This window comes from Mizuhopecten yessoensis, unplaced genomic scaffold (assembly GCF_002113885.1).
Source record: "Mizuhopecten yessoensis strain PY_sf001 unplaced genomic scaffold, ASM211388v2 scaffold11041, whole genome shotgun sequence".
NCBI classification, from domain to species: domain Eukaryota; kingdom Metazoa; phylum Mollusca; class Bivalvia; order Pectinida; family Pectinidae; genus Mizuhopecten; species Mizuhopecten yessoensis.
Window position 1 is genome coordinate 741,715 of NW_018408849.1, and position 20,351 is coordinate 762,065.

Sequence of the window (20,351 nt, forward strand, 5' to 3'; positions counted from 1 at the left end):
TATAGGGTGTATGGCTTACACAGGGTTTGGTTCAGATGTATATAGTGTGTATGACTTACAGAGGAATGGTCAGATGTACATAGTGTGTATGGCTTACACAGATTTTGGTTCAGATGTATATAGTGTGTATGACCTACACAGGGTTTGGTTCAGATGTATATAGTGTGTATGACTTACACAGGGTTTGGTTCAGATATATATAGTGTGTATGGCTTACACAGGGTTTGGTTCAGATGTATATAGTGTGTATGGCTTACACAGGGTTTGTTCAGATATATATAATGTGTATGGCTTACACAGGGTTTGGTTCAGATGTATATAGTGTGTATGGCTTACACAGGGTTTGGTTCAGAGGTATATAGTGTGTATGACTCAAATGTTAGTGAGTGAATGTCATTGAGGATTGTAAATATATACATTTGTATAATCATAAAATGGTATTCATCTTGTATATCACTTTGAATACATCAAATACATTGTTTTCCTCACAAGGTGAACAGGTAATGCGCAGATAAACGTATCTTAGACATAGGTTAGTCATAATTTAATTTTAACACTGTATGTAAACATGGTTTAACTTGTACCTATTGCTGATGTCATAGTCTGGATTAACATTGACCAAATTCTTACATTTCCATGTCACTATGCATTCCAACCTGTGCGTAACGACAAAATCGGTGATTAATTGTTTAGATCTGTGAAGAGTTTTGTGCAAAATGCATACGACACATGTGAAATGTTTCATTTGATTTCGGATGTAACTAAAGATACCTATACATGGATGGAACGAACGTTTCAGTAATAAATGGAGGTAAGAAAAAGGAATGTTTTTACTTATTTATTTATTCAACAAATACATTTCATCGAATCTTTTCTCTTCTTTTGCCTGCTGTCTTTATCGGCGGGTTTTCGCTATATGTAAATACGGTTGCAGTGTTTAACTTGTACATTGTAACTTATTGCTGATGTCATAGTCCTTTAGAAGATATGAACTTTCTTTATCGAACGATCTTGTTTTACATTAAGGATCCAAGGGTGTTTATTTTTAACCACATGACCAAAACAAGCTTACTGCTAAATACCTCTAAAGGACAACATTATATTTAAAATAGAAAAAAGAGGATACAAATGTAAAAGAAATAATCAGATCCATAAATATATAGTATAAATGGTTTGACGTTATGAATGTATAAAATGTATTGGGAAATAACTAAATATCTGCATAAGCAGTGAGAGTGGAACAACATATAAAATCGCACTCATTTCCATAGATTGAAAGTTTTACTTTTTATTCAGGGTACAGACACACATGCTATTGGTAAAAGTAGTTATGAAGATACACTTACATGACAGCTGCCAGATCTAATACATTTATTTTACAACAAATTAAATAGAATTGAATTGAAAACCAACGTTTATGCATCTATCATCAATCAATTCACAATTAAGGAAACTCTGCGAATATTTTCTGAGCTTCGCTAGAGACGCAATACGATTTCAAAATTGATGGAAGTGGGGACATGTTTGTTAGAGGTACCCTCTGTGTTCGAGGTCTTACTATATACTCAAGTACACTTACTCTGGCCAGTACTCTGACTTTGTCTATATCCCGATCTATCAAAGTAAACTTTTATCCTCTACAGCAAAGATGGGATTTCAGCTCTGAATATCAATATTTTCATAGCTATATGTACGCTTGCTAAAAGACTAGACAAAATCAAGGTATCTAAAAAAGAGTACGAAGTGCCTATTTGAAAGTTTGAAAGAATTATTAGATACAGTAGTGGTAAAAAGCTGCATTTTGTCTGAAATAGACTTTGGAAAATGGGGGGGGGGGGGTTGAGCATTTAACCAACACTTGGGACCTTTTTCAATGTGTCACGGCACTTTAACACATGTACACTTCTCCGTTTTTGATTTGTTAAGCTTGTACAGGTATCTGTGTTAGCCTCCTCAGTTATTCAATAAAGATCATACATATATAAAAAAAAATAGATTCGATATCAATAGCGCGGTCGCCACGCAAGACATTGGCTTTAAATAAACAACAACAAGCCGTTTGTTACTGATATCGATACTGATAATAGGATTTACTTTATTGATTGTGTCATCAGTTTCCTTAAATAGTAACGAGAGTAACGTCTAAATATAGAATATTATATATCATTTGACAATCTGTACATTGTATTTACTTGATGTAGGTTGATTATTACAATTTTACCTAAATAGTGCATTACGGCTGGTGACAAATTTTAGATTATTTTGTAATATCATTTAAAAATGAACATAACAAAAACGTGACTGCATTTTCGCGATTGAAAATAGACGCAAAAGGCCAGATAAGCATTACACTTCATCGTAGAGCTGTATTGTAATTCTTAATTGGTTAAGATGTAAACAGTGTGTATGGCTTACACATGGTTTGGTTTAAATATGGGTAGCGTGTATGGCTTACACAGGGTTTGGTTCAGATGTATATAATGTGTATGACTTACACAGGGTTTGGTTCAAATTATTATCGTGTGTATGGCTTATACAGGGTTTGGTAAGATGAAGATAGTGTGTATAGTTTACACAGGGTTTGGTCAGACGTATATAGTGTGTATGACTTACACAGGATTTGGTCAGACGTATATAGTGTGTATGACTTACACAGGGTTTGGTCAGATATATATAGTTTGTATGACGTACACAGGGTTTGGTCAGATGTATATAGTGTGTATGACTTACACAGGGTTTCGTCAGATGTACATAGTGTGTATGACTTACACAGGGTTTGGTCAGATGTATATAGTATGTATGACTTACACAGGGTTGGTCAGATGTTTATAGTGTGTATGACTTACACAGGGTTGGTCAGATGTATATAGTGTGTATGACTTACACAGGGTTGATTCAGATGTAGATAGTGTGTATGACTTACACAGGGTTGGTTCAAGTGTATATTGTGTGCATGACATACACAGGGTTTGGTCAGATATATATAGTTTGTATGACGTACACAGGGTTTGGTCAGATGTACATAGTGTGTATGACTTACACAGGGTTTGGTCAGATGTATATAGTATGTATGACCTACACAGGGTTTGGTCAGATGTATATAGTGTGTATGACCAACACAGGGTTTGGTTAAGATATATATAGTGTGTATGACGTACGCAGGGTTTGGTTAAGATGTATATAGTGTGTATGACTTACACAGGGTTTGGTCAGATGTATATAGTGTGTATGGCTTACACAGGGTTTGGTCAGAGATATATAGTGTGTATGACTTACACTGGGTTTGGTTCAGATATATAGTGTGTATGACTTACACAGGGTTGGTTCAGATGAATATTGTGTGTATGGCGTCATTTACACTACTGATGCATGTGCATTAGCCTTCTTTTTATTGAACCCTTTGTTGTTATGACTGCATTTATCAGATGACCAGATGATCAGAGACACAGAACAAAATGTATGTACACCTGTATTTAAATACTCTGGTTCACGAAACAGTAATATATTAATGTGTCAATTAAGAAATGGTGCTAGTCAACTAAACTATGATCTGTTCAAAGATCACTTGAAAAATAGTCCAAACTGTCCTTGTAGTCATGCAATTGAAAACTCTTATCATTACTTTTTTTTAATGTCCTCTCTATACAGAAGAACGACAAACTTGTATGCAGGATCTTATATTAAATGATGAAGATTTCCATAATACAATACCTTTAAGTACTATTCTAAATGGAAACATCAATTGATGGAGTGTGTGCATAAATACATTAATGCTACAGGACGGTTTAAATAGATAAATATACAAGCTGTATGTGGTTGGTGTATTCTTTGTATTCTGTAAGATAAATTCATTATTTCTGTTGATAGTGGATAATGAATATATATATTTACATATAATATACCAAGGTTGATTGATCACAGGGCAACAAATGTCCAGGGACTTTATGTGGTCATGACACTTAAGGTATGATGGAGTAATGTAAATCAATAGTTATAATCATTTAATTACTGAAAAACTAATAATTTATTATGAAATACCAAAATGCCACATATTTGTATCCTGTGAACTAGTGTACTTTGTTATCATATTTAATGCCCAACTGCACATTCATTTAAAACAAATATAAACTACATTAAATAAACCAACAAACCCATGCCTGTAGATACAAATGTGGTGTTTGAGTGTATGAGTGAGTTATTGAGATTATTTTGTGTTCTTATATAATTATTTATGTCTTTTTTTGTTTTCATATTTTTATTTTTATATTTATTTTTTTATATTTATATTTTTCTGTTTTCTTTTAGTTAATTTTCTATTTGATTTTCCAACTCATCTCAATACATGTCTACTTCAAATAAGTCCTGGTACATTCTTTATCAGCATACATGCATGTATCAGTTTTGCTTTATTTCATGTTGCCGTAGCAAATTTAAGTTGCTCAAGGTCAAGACGTATATCCATATATTTAATTCGATTTGAATACTGTGTATATTCATAACGGTATATTTAATTCTTCTTGACACAAATTTTACAACTATATTAAATATTAATATCGCAAAGTTTGTTTTGTTTTTCTCCAAGGATTTTTTTTTCTGTAGAAACATGAAAATATTAAGCCAGCCTAATTAAATGTATATTCCTAGCAATAAATGTATCCATGTGTCATGAGATGAGTTGAAATAAAATGTACGTATGTAAATATTGTATTCAATGTCTTCAAATATCAAAAGTATGCTGGAAGCCATGGAGAGAGCTTATATAGGCAAAGCCTGTTGCCCAATCCTTTTGTTTAATCAATAAAATATATTTGAAATGAAATTTATCAGATATGTCATGTACCTTGTATCGGAAAACTAGTCGTGTCTATATGCATGAAGTATTGCCACTGATAACAATTGCTTAGAGAGAATGGAACTCTCCCTCAGTCTCGATGAGTAACGTAATCGATATGACAGATAAAAGGCAACTGTTTTGTGAATTGCCGCAGTTACTGTACGACATGTTTTATACCGTGTAAGCATTACGAGTCACGACATAAGGTAAGTCATTATATATGTTTAGTTAACTATCTTATATTGACACCCCCCACCCCCAACCCCACCCCCCTTGGCATTTTCAAATTGAATGGGTGTAAGATGATATAGAAGACTTCATTTCTTTTATTGTATTATGTAACTTTAATATGGTGGTGCGCTTTACAACCTGTTGAGCTCGTTCATCCATTCCTCAAGTATTTTAAATTAACTAACGAAATAGATTTCATTATTGAAACAAAAATTGTACACTTTTTGTTTTGATTAAAATTTAAGGAAATATTACTAATTCAAAAGTATGACAGGTAGTATTTGGATTAACGTTATGGAGTATCAACTTTTTTTTTTATTACATTAACTCGTAAAATGTACTCCTGAAACTGTTGTCGAATTAATTTTAATTATATGATTAATTTTCGAATATTCATCAAGTTTATATTTGATATTAATAATTTTCCTGCTGATTTAACTTACTTTTGTTTTGTTTTCTGTGCTTTTCAGGAATCCATATATGTAGTCCTGACAATAGCAGTCAACGATGTAAAAAAATTACACCCGTTTGTAGTCAGCATCATTCACACGTGAAAGCATGGATCACTTGCATATAGAAGCAACGGTAAGATTTAGAGACATAGTAGAATTATAAACATTTAGAGACATGGCAGCATTATAATGATTTAGAGACATAGCAGTGTTATAAAGATTAGAGACATAGCAGTGTTATATAGATTTAGAGACATAGCAGTGTTATATAGATTTAGAGACATAGCAGTGTTATATAGATTTAGAGACATAGCAGTGTTATATAGATTTAGAGACATAGCAGTGTTATAGAGATTTAGAGACATAGCAGTATTATATAGATTTAGAGACATAGCAGTATTATTCATATTAAGAGACATAGCAGTGTTATAGAGATTTATAAATATATCAGTGTTATAAAGATTTAAAGACAGTAGTATTATAAAGATTTAGAGACAGATCAGTATTATAAAGATTTAGAGACATAGCAGTGTTATAAAGATTTAGAGACATAGCAGTATTATAATGATTTAGAGACACATCAGTATTATAATGATTTAGAGACAGATCAGTATTATATAGATTTAGAGACATAGCAGTATTATAAATATTTAGAGACATAGCAGTATTATTAAGATTTAGAGACATACCAGTATTATAAAGATTTAGAGACAGCAGTATTATAATGATTAAGAGACACGTCAATATTATAAAGATTTAGAGACAAATCAGTATTATATAGATTTAGAGACATAGCAGTGTTATAAAGATTTAGAGACAGCAGTATCATAAAGATTTAAAGACAGCAGTATTATAAAGATTTAGAGACAGCAGTATCATATAGATTTAGAGACATAGCAATATTATAAATATTTAGAGACATATCAGTATTATAAAGATTTAGAGACAGCAGTATTATAATGATTTAGAGACACATCAGTATTATAAAGATTTAGAGACAGATCAGTATTATATAGATTTAGAGACATAGCAGTATTATATAGATTTAGAGACATAGCAGTATTATAAAGATTCAGAGACATAGTAGTATTTGAAAGATTTAGAGACATACCAGTATTATTAAGATTTAGAGACATATCAGTATTATAAAGATTTAGAGACAGATCAGTATTATATAGATTTAGAGACATAGCAGTGTTATAAAGATTTAGAGAGAGCAGTATCATAAAGATTTAAAGACAGCAGTATTATAAAGATTTAGAGACAGCAGTATCATATAGATTTGGAGACATAGCAGTATTATAAATATTTAGAGACATAGCAGTATTATAAAGATTTAGATACATATCAGTATTATAAAGATTTAAAGACAGCAGTATTATAATGATTTAGAGACACATCAGTATTATAAAGATTTAGAGACATATCAGTATTATAAAGATTTATATACATAGCAGCATTATAATGATTTAGAGACATAGCAGTATTATAAAGATTCAGAGACATTGTAGTATTTGAAAGATTTTGAGACATACCAGTACTATAAAGATTTAGAGACATAGCAGCATTATAAAGATTTAGGTACATATCAGTATTATAAAGATTTAGAGACAGCAGTATTATAATGATTTAGAGACACATCAGTATTATAAAGATTTAGAGACAGATCAGTAATATATAGATTTAGAGACATAGCAGTATTATAAAGATTTAGAGATAGAGCAATATTATATAGATTTAGAGACATAACCGTATTATAAAGATTCAGAGACATAGTAGTATTTGAAAGATTTAGAGACATACCAGTACTATAAAGATTTAGAGACATAGCAGCATTATAAAGATTTAGAGACAGCAGTATTATAAAGATTCAGAGACATAGCAGTTTTATAAAGATTTATAGACAGCAGTATCATATAGATTTAGAGACATAGCCGCATTATAATGATTTAGAGACATAGCAGTATTATAAAGATTCAGAGACATAGTAGTATTTGAAAGATTCAGAGACATACCAGTGCTATAAAGATTTAGAGACATAGCAGCATTATAAAGATTTAGAGACAGCAGTATTATAAATATTCAGAGATATATCAGTATTATATAGATTTAGAGACATAGCAGTATTATAAAGATTCAGAGACATAGCAGTTTTATAAAGATTTAGAGACATAGTTGTATTTGAATGATTTAGAGACATATCAGTACTATAAAGATTTAGAGACATAGCAGTATTATTAAGATTCAGAGACATAGCAGTATTATAAAGATTCAGAGACATAGTAGTATTTAAAAGATTTAGAGACATACCAGTACTATAAAGATTTAGAGACATAGCAGCATTATAAAGATTTAGAGACAGCAGTATTTAAATGAAGATCAATTAACAGTTTATAATTGTCATTTGCGTCCACAACTTTATTTTACATTTACGTTTTACAACTTATTGAGTGGCTCCAACTTCCCCTTTCTAGGCTTTTATTTCGTTTGTACGACTATTTATCTCGTTATTGTTTCAATTTATCTTGTGCACACAACTTTTTATCTGGATCTTATGACGTTTTTGTTCCGTTTCTATTGTAAGACTTTTTTCCTCTCGTTCATATGACTTTTTTCCAATCGTTGATACAATGTATTATTGTTTTACTCGTTTGTACAACTTTTTATCTCCTTCATGTTAGTTTTTGAATCGTAAAAAAAGTCTTACAAAAAGATATCGTTGACACGATAATAATAATCATGTCTTTCTTTAAGGTCATATTTGTTTATTTATAGCTTTGAAATCTATATTTGCTAAGTTATAAGTTTTCATTTTGAGATTGACCTACAACGGAGAGCAGAGGTGAAGACTTACACAAGCAAATACAATGCATCTTTCTAACGTTTATGAGGGTATGCAACTTAATTCCGTTCAAATATAATCAGTGATGAACTTCACCTCAAAAATGTTGTTTTGTCTTTTAAATACATGTAAAACCTTATGCTTACGTTCAACTTCAACCACTATTAATATTTGATATTATGATTAAATGTGTTTTCAAGACAGAGAAGAAATGTATCGTCCTGCAAGCAACACTAACAGTAGGAGAACAGTATTTTTTTCGGGAAAGATGGTGTGTTGTCAATGGCAACGAAATACACATTTGCGCAATGGATAAATAAAGCTACACTCGATATATATTTGATCCTTTAATTTACATCCCAGAATGTTAACAATGCATACATTTTCCATAAACAAACAGTAGATATTTACCTTAAACAAAACAAAAATCTAAAAGATATTTCATTTACAAAAAGTCGGAAGCCTATTACGGGTTTGGGCAGGTACCTGACCGATAAACAAATGTTCTGCAGACGCTTAGGTTAGGACACGAGCTAAGGTAGCGTCATGAGCCAGTCGTAACGCCAGCGGTTAAGGTAAGGCCACGAGCTAGTCGAGCTAGTCGTAACATCAGCGGTTAAGGTAAGGCCACGAGCCAGTCGTAACGTCAGCGGTTAAGGTAAGGCCACGAGCCGGTCGTACCGTCTGCGGTTAAGGTAAGGCCAAGAACCAGTCGTAACGTCAGCGGTTAAGGTAAGGTCACGAGCCAGTCGTAACGTCAGCGGTTAAGGTAAGGCAACGAGCCGGTAGTAATGTCAACGAAATGTGGAAATTACCAAGATACCAGATGATAACTTAAACGTTGCTGTTGAATGAATTCCTGTCTACCAACTATGATAACGGGACTTACTCAATTTTGGAGCATGTGTTACTATTACCGTTGATGGGACTGCCCAACGGGTCTAGGTGATTTGACCTGCTACACCACTTGCAACGGAGGGTTGTGTAGAGGATAGCAAACAAGCCTTAGATTACCCTCATCTTCATCAATAATAATGGTATGTAAACAATTAGCATGCCTATGACCTGTGTAACTTGGTGTTCAACTTTCGGTCCATGTAGGTTGGGATAACAGACCAATTACCCAACTTACCCTCCCGCTCCCGTCGACCTGGTGAAATTTAGCTGTCGGCAAAAAATAGTCCCGACATTACAGGACGTAAGACAAGGAGTTCAGGTCCGACTATTATTATTACTTAAAACTTATTCGTTCAGGAAGTCTTTCATACATTCAGTTGTAATCTGTATAAACAAATATTAAAGTCCACAAGATAATCAAAATACAACAAACATCAAATACGGTTCCTACTAAATTCAGAAACTAAAGCGCTGTAACTTATAACGCAAATGTATAGTAGTAAATTATTAGACTACTTAAATACGCAAAACAGAAAGTATATATTCATTACACAACGAGTCATTCACGCAAATGCAGGTTTGAAATAAGGCTAACAAAACACTTACTTTTGTTAATTACAAAGCAATGTTGTTGATTCGGTAATGGCAAAAGCATATTTCTATAAACTCATGGTGTGTACTGATATGATGTAAATGTTTGTCCAGTCCGAAGCTTCGAGTGGGGCAGCATTAAACGGCTACATCAAACCTGTGAGGAAACGTTTTGAAGGAGCTAATCACAATAAGGTGAGCTATTTAATATCCTTTTATCCGGAATCAAGTTTTTTTTGGTGTGAAGTTCGTAAATTATATCTATGGCGTCAGGTAGATATCTCTACATGGAATGTGTGTAGAGAAGAAGATTGTAAGACACATATTTGTCAGTTCCCCGTAAGTTACCCGAGGACTATAGGTAAGCACACCATCTGACCGTCCGTCCATCAGAAGAGATTGTTTATGGCATATTGTCTATAGTCTTTCACCTTGAGTAAGGGTCACTGTTATATATGTTTTGACCATTGATTGGGCATATCATCTGCACTATTTCACCTGGGGTAACCAGATTTGGTATGTAAGTACAAATCTGAATAGCGGAAGGCAGACCATGAAAAGTAGATCAATGTGATATATGCTTTGATCTTTGACCTTAACTTTTAAATTAACTTGTCTTGCCATATTGTCTATACTGTTTCACATGAAGCAACAAAGTGTCAAAAAGCAAAGCAAAATAAAACATTGTTGTCAAAATCAACAAAGATACATGTCGGACCTGAAACGTTAAAACACGTGTAATATATACATCGTTTGTGTATAACCAAAAGATTAGGCTGTATCTTAACTCTATTCGTGTACAGGCTGTGTAAAAGTTTCGGCAGTGTCAGAGTTAAGCTCATTTCATTTACTGATACGATGCCTACTCTGCATGAAGACGTACTGACCTTGTTGAATTACTGTTAAACAAAAGAGCTTATCCTTATCAAACAGGTGTTAATGCCTGCCATGACTAAGGTCTCGTATTCAAAATGCTACTCAAGTAATTTAATTCACTATGTCTGTCAATTTTTGATTTGCGTGAACCAAGAGACGACTAAAAATAATGAGATGTTTGATCTACAAACGACAATATAATGTTTACCACAAATCTTGCCATATTAAACGTGATTTATTTTCCAGACTTAATATATTGCCTGGACTTTTTATTAAGACCATGCAAACTTCACATATGGATTGAATCTGGGTTGTCCAACTTTAATAAAAGTATGAACTTGCAAAAATTTACTTGAACAGACCTTGCTTCTTTACGACCGCTCATGTGGTATAAAAGTACATTTTTTCCTGTTCATACTTTCATAAATGATTGGAAATTCTAGATTCAATCCATATGTTTAGCTGACCTTACCATAAAGATGAATTAGAGTTTGTCAGTCTGACAGTAGCAAAGGATATACATCATCAATCTAGGCTGTTTCTTATTCAGATAGTGTCGTTTGAACTTTTTAACAAAATTTGGAAATTTATTTCAACAAGCATGTGGCCCTTAATATCTAAACCATGGAACTATTGGTCATTCAGTCTAAATTGCACGTTCACGACGGGCCTTTCGCGCCGAAAAAGCCAACCAAATCATAAATGCCGTAAAGCATTCACGAAACCTAACTAAATGGGTTACAAAATATGTGTAATCATTTGAGTAGTCTACAAACAGCAAATAGGAAATTTGTTGTGGTTTCTTAATTCTTGCAGATGAATCTACTTTCGGCCTCCTATAATCTGATATTCACTTAAAATACATTGAACGCGTATATATCTAACTGATCACACTACACAGAAATACAAAGACGCCACAAAAGACAATAATATCGGTACAAAGTAACCTAGTATAAAAAAAATGATTTTTGGTGCTTTACATTGATTTAATTAACGTCAAAATTTAGGTTAAAGTGGCGCTGGGTTCAAACCGAATGTAAGGGTAGCATATATTTTCGTTTTGATATGCAACAAATTAGAAAAGTAATATATAATTGATAATAGTTTTTATTCTCCTATCAAGCGTTCTCACTTGTTTATAAAATAAACTGCCTAAGACATTCTTAAGTTTTGACACTTGTGAACTTGCTTTTAAAATAATGTTAAATGAGAATCGTAGTCACTAGTCAGATAATGTTGTGTCAGGCATTGGGAAAATAGAGGTTCCCCAACGAGTGGTGTTTGGTTATCATGTTTATCTAGTTCGAGTTAATTAATATTGAAATTGTATAAAGAAACGAGTTTAACCAAGTGTCTTTTACAATTTGAAACTTAACTATCAAGAGTTACATAAACGTGGTAACTAATCATCAAGAGTTTGGGGACCTGTTTCTACCATAACGTTCGTACTTTATCTGAAAAAAACATTTTTCCCTTGGAAGATACATCATGTAGGTTTCCGATGGGGGAAACAATTGCCACGAAGCATGACGTCACAATGGAAAATGACATCGAAAGCATTGTCACGTGACGCCATCAATCAAAGATTGATCAATGAAATCACTTACAGTGTGTTACCACTAATGGGTAACGAAATATAATTACCAATTCTTAGCAGGTTTATCCATTGTGTCATGGGTGATGAAACCTACAGTGGTTGTGGGAGAAGGCCGTGTTACAACGTATCCTAACGACACTTCATACTTAAATATGTAGGTTCTTACTCTCTGTATTTGTGTCTGTCTGTCTGTCTGTGTCTGTCTGTCTGTCTCTCTGTCTCTCTCTGTCTCTCTCTCTCTCTCTCTCTCTCTCTCTCTCTCTCTCTCTCTCACACGCTCTCTCCTTTGTTGTTAAATCACATTTTCCATATACATAAGTACATTACAGTCCATGAAATAATTACAAATGTCCTCTACAACCGAGTCACATGCACAACATTAAGAATAAAAAAATGACCGAATTATTTCATTATTACGGCAGAATTATCACGTTATATATCAGTAACGCTGCGTTCAAGTAGAATATGTTAAAAACAGTTACGCTTGTATATTTGCGTTTCCAATATACGTGTCTTCTTACTAATTTTATTTTTGAAACATTACGCATCATAAAGAGGGATGTCTATGAATGTCAGAGTTGTAATAACGTCATTTGTATGATTGTGTTTAAAAACAAAATAGCAGAAGTTCTACGAAATTATTAATGTATTAAACTGCTTTCAGATCACGGTTCATTCGAATCAGACCTATTGTATCACATGACAACGACATGAATCCCGTTATTGGGTCGTGTTGTATTTTCTGTAATGCGGTGAACATTAATGGTGCATATGAAGGCAATTCAGTACTTACAATTACACTTTGAAGTCTTTCTGCCAATCAAAAAATAATAACATCAATTTTGTTTTTGAATCTTACCTCAATTCATGGAATGTATCCCCAACCAAGTGCATTTTTCTTTGCATAACTTTAAATCATGTTTTATAAATTCATTCTCACTTTGTCAAATTTTAGTTGTTACGGTCATAAAAGAACATTTAACATTTAAAACATTACATAACAAGTTCGAAAATAAAAATGGTGAATGGTGAGGCGGCAAAGGAACTAGAGGTCAGCTTGATATTGCTGGTCGACACAGATAGCGATATTTCATTTTAAAAGAAGTAGGAAACTAACGTGCCGGGCATTAAGGAAGTGAGAGCTTGTTTCTGTACTAACAGCATTGATCTGTAGTGTGGTCGAAGACAAGAAATATTGTGACATATGAAAATAGCATTTCATTCCGCCCAAAAGTGATAAATTATCGATTTTTTTTATAGAAATAAATCGTATTGATATGAATTCATGGTTGCATTTACAGCTATTGTTAAAAAATCAATCAAGAGTAAATGCGATGACTTCCGTTTTTATTTTACTCTTTGGTCACGTTCCTTTTACTCTGTCTAGTTCATAGTCTAATGACCCGGAACGAAAGTTACAGGTAATAGGTTGATATAGTGACGCAGCGGTGCAAACGTACATATATTATCATATACATGGGCATATTGCAGAGTGACGAGGTTGAAAAGGAAATAGGACATACAACAGAAAATGTTCAATCGACGTCAAACACCTATGGAGAAGGAGGAGCAAGCGTGAGCCTTTTACCAGAACTGGCCTGTGCTGACACCGAGGGTAACAGTGACATAATTTATATTTCAATCAGATTAATGTTCCAAACTTTTTAAGATTTTTATTTCATGTGTACGGGTGTGTGTGTGTGAGTAAAGGATTTTTTTTGTGATATATCTGAAAATGCGATTTAATATCAAGCCATTTAGGATAATAAAATACATCCCCCTTTTCTTGCAAAAATGATTAACCATTGTCTCTTTGGTAAGTGTCTTTAACCGACCAAAGAAGTTTATGACATTATTTTCAACTCATAATGGTCCTGTTTTCTGTGTAAGGGTCAGGCTAGCCTAAAACGTGCACTACTGGACATGGAAAGCAGACCCGAACAGGCTAGCCAATATATTTTTTACTCCATTTTGTTTATTATTGGACCTCTTTACGGTCCTAACACCAATTGATCGTGTTGCAGACCGTCAATACAATGACACATTAAAGCCGGAACACATGGGGGTAATGCTTATATGTGTCCTACAATAGTATATCAGGGATGTTGTTTTTAGGTAATCTTATTTAAGTTATTATTACATCCTTTAAAGTTTCATGCAATGATTCAGTAGCAATTATTTTAGAACATCTTTATATTGTGTAACGATAATGTTGAAAGGTTCATATACATACATTATAGGTGTTGCCAAGTTCAACCAAGCTTTCCAAGAAGGAAATATTGTGGATGTACTGGAGTTCCAGAGCAAACTGTTTGAGCATGTACAAAGTTGGAGTTCAGCGACATTTAACTGGAATGCTCAACTAGAAATCCCAGTGGGAGTATTTGAAGGTTTATTGGACGGAATGAAAGACAGAAACGCTACACCGTTGTATGTTGCAACAGTTCTGAAGAAACAAGTGGCTGTGGGGTCCCTGATTCAGTATTCGGATGAACAGAACATTGCCTACTGTATGAATAACATCCAACTCAGTAACTCAATGGAAAGCGTCTACATGGCAGAAGTTGGAAAACGCCTGAAAAGCGAACATTGCAAATTGAAACCTGCTGTGGTACCTGGTCATCAGAAAGAGGAAAACGGTACATGGACCAGAGTATTTATTGTTTATTCCCCAAAGGTGGTGCACGCGACCAATCACAAAAGAGACGGGATAGGATTGGTGATGATAAGAAACCCTTACAGGGTTGATGATGAAGCCATGACCGTGTCAAACAGCAAGGAAGTAGACGGTGGTATTTCCAAACAGGACATGGAAAGGGCTAAAAAAAGCCATTGAATTACACAGCCAGACACTGTGGTGTCATCACAGCAACCTCAATATCATCAGTGTTTGCTCCGTGCGCTCTAAACTGAAGGGAGCAATATTGGAGAAGTGTCTCTGTGTTGTGCTGTACTGTAGTACAAAAGGAGTTGTACCACTGGGAGAAAGAGAATTTCCCAGAAGATTGGCCTTGGGAGAAGATGATTACATTGACATTGATGTTCGCGAAGGATATTTTGAATATGGTGGATATGAGACAAGAACAAGCATGAATCACCATGATGAGCTCAAAATGGGATGTAATATAGGTGCGCTGACATCACAGGAACAAAAATTTGGAGGAACACTTGGTCCTTTTGTGCAGTACAACGGTACAATGAGTTTTCTGACATGCGCCCATGTGCTGTTTGATATTACTCCACAATACTATGTTAACTTCACCTATAATGGACTCAATCGTCTTGACGTCGTGCAACCCGCTACAGGTGCGTCCTCTCCAAGTGGTGACTCTTGTGGAATTGTACAGAGGGCTATTTTCAACCCATATTTGGATACCAGCATTGATGTTGCCGTGGTGGCCATATCAGATGAAACAAGACGACCCATTAAAGGGAGATTCGCTAATGATCACAGTTCCAAGTACATAGAAGCAGGTAGGCACATTTGTATTGGAACTGTGGCTTTGAGCTCATGCTTTCTTCATCAGATGCTTTCTTCAATATACATTTAAATACAATAAGATTTAATAGTACTGAATATGCTTACTATGTCTTTTAAAACCTAAAATTCACACGGCAATCATCTGGCGCAGAAAAATTGCAAGTTGATGGAAGTATGATCGAATGACCATTGTAGGAAATATTCCGTTTAGTTAAAATACAAATAGCACAATAATAAGAATAGTCCAAAAGTTCTAAATATATATACATTCCGTCTTCAAGCGCTTCATATACATAATTACGTAAATTACTAAAAAAAACAACCACTAACGTGTTCAAGCAGTGAAAATATAAAATAACTGTCCTCACTGATACCAAAATGCTAAAACAAATTAACTTAATATCCATGATACCGGTTAACTAATCTGTGACCTCAGCTTACATATCTGTGACCATGATTAACTAAGCTTGGACCTCGATTTAATGACCCATGACCTCCATTAACTAATTCGTAATCTTGTTAAACTAACCTCGGTTACTCATCTACTTTTACAAAGTGAAGACAACAGCCAACAGTGAAGAGTATGTTGAACACGTATAAAAATTTCGATTACAAAACCGAGATCACTGATTACTAAACGTAGATGTTGGCTTAATTCTTTTCACGAGCTCCGTATAGTACGATATGTGAGTGTATCCAAATACGACCAGTTTAATCCAAAACCTGTCATAAATATAAGTTAATTGTTCAGAAAAGCAGTGTGTCGAATGAATATCAATAATGAAATTAAATTAAAGGTCAAATGTATCATCTTTAGTTAATTCCATCAAACGACTACTAATCCTGGAATTCATTATACCGTTTGTGCGAGATTCTGTCGATCATTAACTGTTATTGCTGTGAAAATGATGAAATCATAGATAGATCTTCACTTTAAAATCACAAATTATATGTTTGTCACCCCTGCAGTTCGGGGATCGAGAAAAGAGTACACTTGTTGTTACCTGCTGCATGTATCGCAAGAGGCGTCTAATGGGTGAACACCCTGCAGAAATTTGGATTTGTTTCTGTGCCCTCGTTTTGGGACACCAAACCGACCAATCTAAATCTGCTACGCCTATTGCAGTACTTTGGATATCTTTAGTTCTCTCTATTTCTAAGCGCCTTACTTGACATAAAATCACTTTAGGGTTATCGCAACAACTGGTTCAACCGTTACAAGTACAATGTGACCAGGTGAAATGTTGGTCTGTGTGCTTTCGTCACTGTGTTTCAATGAGGTAGAACTATAAAGTCAGCATCAGATCCGTGCTATTTCAAGGAGTCAAATGAACCAACATACCCTATCTCTAGCACACATACGCACATGTACGCATACACAACTGACATGGAGGCACGTCCTTAAATGGCCATAGTTGTTGATAGAACGTGAAACCCTAACACACTAATACACAGATACACAGACTGACAACAAATCGTCCGTCCATCCACACCCTTTCATTTCCGGAGATCATCTCGGATTCCAAAAGAATAATCTTTCCATGTTAAATATGGTGATACACTGTGATATAAGACTAGTGACAACTATTGCTTATAGCTAAATACCTGACAAATATGGGTTTCAGCTTTTGACAACCGGAAGATTACGAGATTAACCGATAAAGCGGGACGGGAACGCCCTCTGACTTTTGACCCATATAAATCCGACATCAACTAGTAATCTTTTCTAATACTCTTGGTTTAATGTTATAAATCAAATCTATCAACAATTACACAATTAGATCATTCAGAGCACTGTAATTACCGGAATAAATTTTAGGTAGGGATTGCAATCGTGATTGGCACATTAAGTTGCGAGGGTCCTAAAGAGTGCACTTCGGTTTTTGGTCTATTCATCGATTGAACGATTTATTATCTTGTCCAATCTTTGTACTTTTTTCTAAAATTAGAATGGAGAACTCGTATTGTACAATATGAATTTCATTTTTAATAACAACAACACTGGCTTTTCGTTTTAAGGTGTTTTATGTTGGTCAATCAAATGCTGTGTTGTATATACCCGCATTTTCATGTTATCGCGAAAATACTGACGTTGATTAGGCCATGAATAGGTATTCGCTAGTTGTTGGGTATATCTTTAGAAAAAAAACCAGTAATATATGAATTAATAAGAAATTGTTCTTAATATATAGTACTTGCTAAACTGTAAACATTAAACAATGAAAAAATGTTACAATATTTAATCGTATTTAAATACATCGGAATTAGTCTGTGAATAACCTTTTTGCTATTTTATTTCAGGATTTGACGAGTTACCAGAATACAACAACGGAGCTGTGTTACTAGATATTAAAAGCTTGGGCACAAGCCAGATGGTTGTCAAATTCGGAAGTGAAACCCACCTGACAAAAGGTAACTTGATAATGAAAGGTGCACAAGTGAAGCCCCTGGACACTGCCTTAGGACTACCCTCAATGCCGGAGAAAGTCCATATTAAAAACCAGTATGAAGTTAGAGGAGAGAGATCAGGAGTAAACTTTTTCCAGCCAGGTGACTCTGGATCAGCAGTGTTTATGTTGGATGGAACGTCTTTACGCTGTATAGGGTTAGCGATCGGGCATACTTCTCATTATACCGCGGTAGTCACTCCTATACACGCGATCTTAGCCGCACTGGGATCAGACGCCTATATTGAAATGCAGCGTTTCGATAAAGAGTAGCAACATCCACTTTTTCTTCTTCTTATCGATGTAACCATACAATATACTGGAGATCTTAATAGTATCAACTATATAAAGCATTTAGTTGTGTCGACAAAGCAGTTAATAGCTTGATATTTGTCAGCAAAAACGAGTATGTTTACTGCTTGGAAACAAAGTAGTCTTGCTTCAGTTTGGGAAGCCTACCTACACATTCTCAATTTTTTAAAAGGCAAAAAAGTGCTAATATTGGAACCTCGTTAATGCCGTTTTTGTTATCGTACACATTTAACTTAATATAGCCTATTAAAACAGTCTCAAACTAACCAATAATTATGATATTTAAAATTCAGAACGTCAGTTAAATTCTAATATTTCGAATTGAACCAGATTCGACTTTCTATACGTATCAAAGAATCACAATACCTTAAATAATGCATATAATTTTGGCGGTAACTGTTAAAGTGACGGTGCTGCAATCTAAATATAGATGATAGTATTTAAATTAAAAAACAACACCTTTACATAATCTGAACATTTAAAATCTGGATATGATTTCCGGGTCATTCAACATTATATAGCTACACGGTTTACTAACGGATTGCACCCGTCGGAATGTAGGAGCATGTGGTCGTGATATATTGTATATAATAAATTAGCTTTGTTGAAATTTGACTAATATTTCTTGTGAATCAGAAATGTGCTCGCAAAATGCACCAAAACTCATACATCGTACACACACTGTCTGTCATGTTGCGCTATATATAACAGTGCGATTTAATAATCGGTCGTCACGTTGTGCTATAAAATCGCGTATATAATACAAGTATGTGCGATATGGTGATCAGTTGATTGATGTTACGGACTGATCGAGTGAAGTAGGGTACATTGTATAGGTATTTGATATCGGATTGGTGAATGTCTTATTCCTCATTTCATGCACTGTCATAATTGCGGTTGTACTGTCAGCTACAGTACTAATAGACGTACGTAGTGAATTGCACGGAGTTGTTCGTACCTTTTAAAACGAGAAGATCAACCTACATGCCACGCATGTGACACTCCATTTACAGAGAAACTCTTAAATAGAATGTTCTGATTTTAAACACATTCGTGATAATTACTTTTGAGCCCCGGATATGAAAACATTTTTCACTTCCGTGGACTCAAAGGCATTATTTAACTATTTGAAAGACATCGGTCTATTCTATAGAGTCTGGTGTCTTTTAACTCACCCTACCCTCTTTGACGTTATATATATATAACATACTCCATATAATCTATTCATTATCTCTTTTATTATTTAAACCCCTTTTTATTTTAATTATTTACACATACCATGCGAATGCTTTTTTAAAATAAACCATTTTATATGATTTCATATTTCGCTACTCACATGTTTGTTTAACCATGACCCTAAATGACCACAGTTGTCGTTGGGCCGTTAAACACAAACAAACAAATGAAGGGAGTTGATCGCCGATTAGAGTTCATCGATGATTTGAACATTACGTGACCTGGTAGTTAACAGGTAAATGGTAACAGGTAAGGCTGTTTTGTGTACATTTTATCTCTGTGTACAGTACACATGTGTATGATCGTATATCTACAAGTTCAAGTTTTATTCAAACTTTGGGCCATTGGCCCATCAGTATACAAAACATTTTTTTAAACAAATCATGGACAATGTACAGAGGATGAAAACAATCATATTCCATTATAATACCCTTAATTTGTTTGCCTCATATATGAATTTTCCTAGTATACACAATTCTTTAATATTATGGACACTCAATAACTGGACGACTTTAAACACAGATGGTTTTTTCCAATAATAGCTTTTGATAAAAC

General features: G+C 34.2%; 1 protein-coding gene across 2 annotated transcripts; it reads left to right on the forward strand.

The window, feature by feature from the left end:
* The first annotated feature begins 726 nt into the window (after positions 1–726).
* Positions 727–18,245, forward strand: LOC110464922. Of its 2 annotated transcripts, none has more exons than XM_021520398.1 (6): positions 727–811; positions 5,536–5,650; positions 9,962–10,042; positions 13,812–13,935; positions 14,561–15,794; positions 18,103–18,245. In XM_021520398.1, exons 2-5 carry the CDS (start codon positions 5,624–5,626, stop codon positions 15,154–15,156), a joined length of 828 nt encoding a protein of 275 aa, XP_021376073.1. In that variant the 5' UTR covers positions 727–811; positions 5,536–5,623; the 3' UTR covers positions 15,157–15,794; positions 18,103–18,245. The 2 variants fall into 2 exon arrangements, with proteins under 2 accessions (XP_021376073.1, XP_021376072.1); XM_021520397.1 differs by lacking the exon at positions 727–811 and adding an exon at positions 4,988–5,040.
* The last annotated feature ends 2,106 nt before the right edge of the window (positions 18,246–20,351 follow it).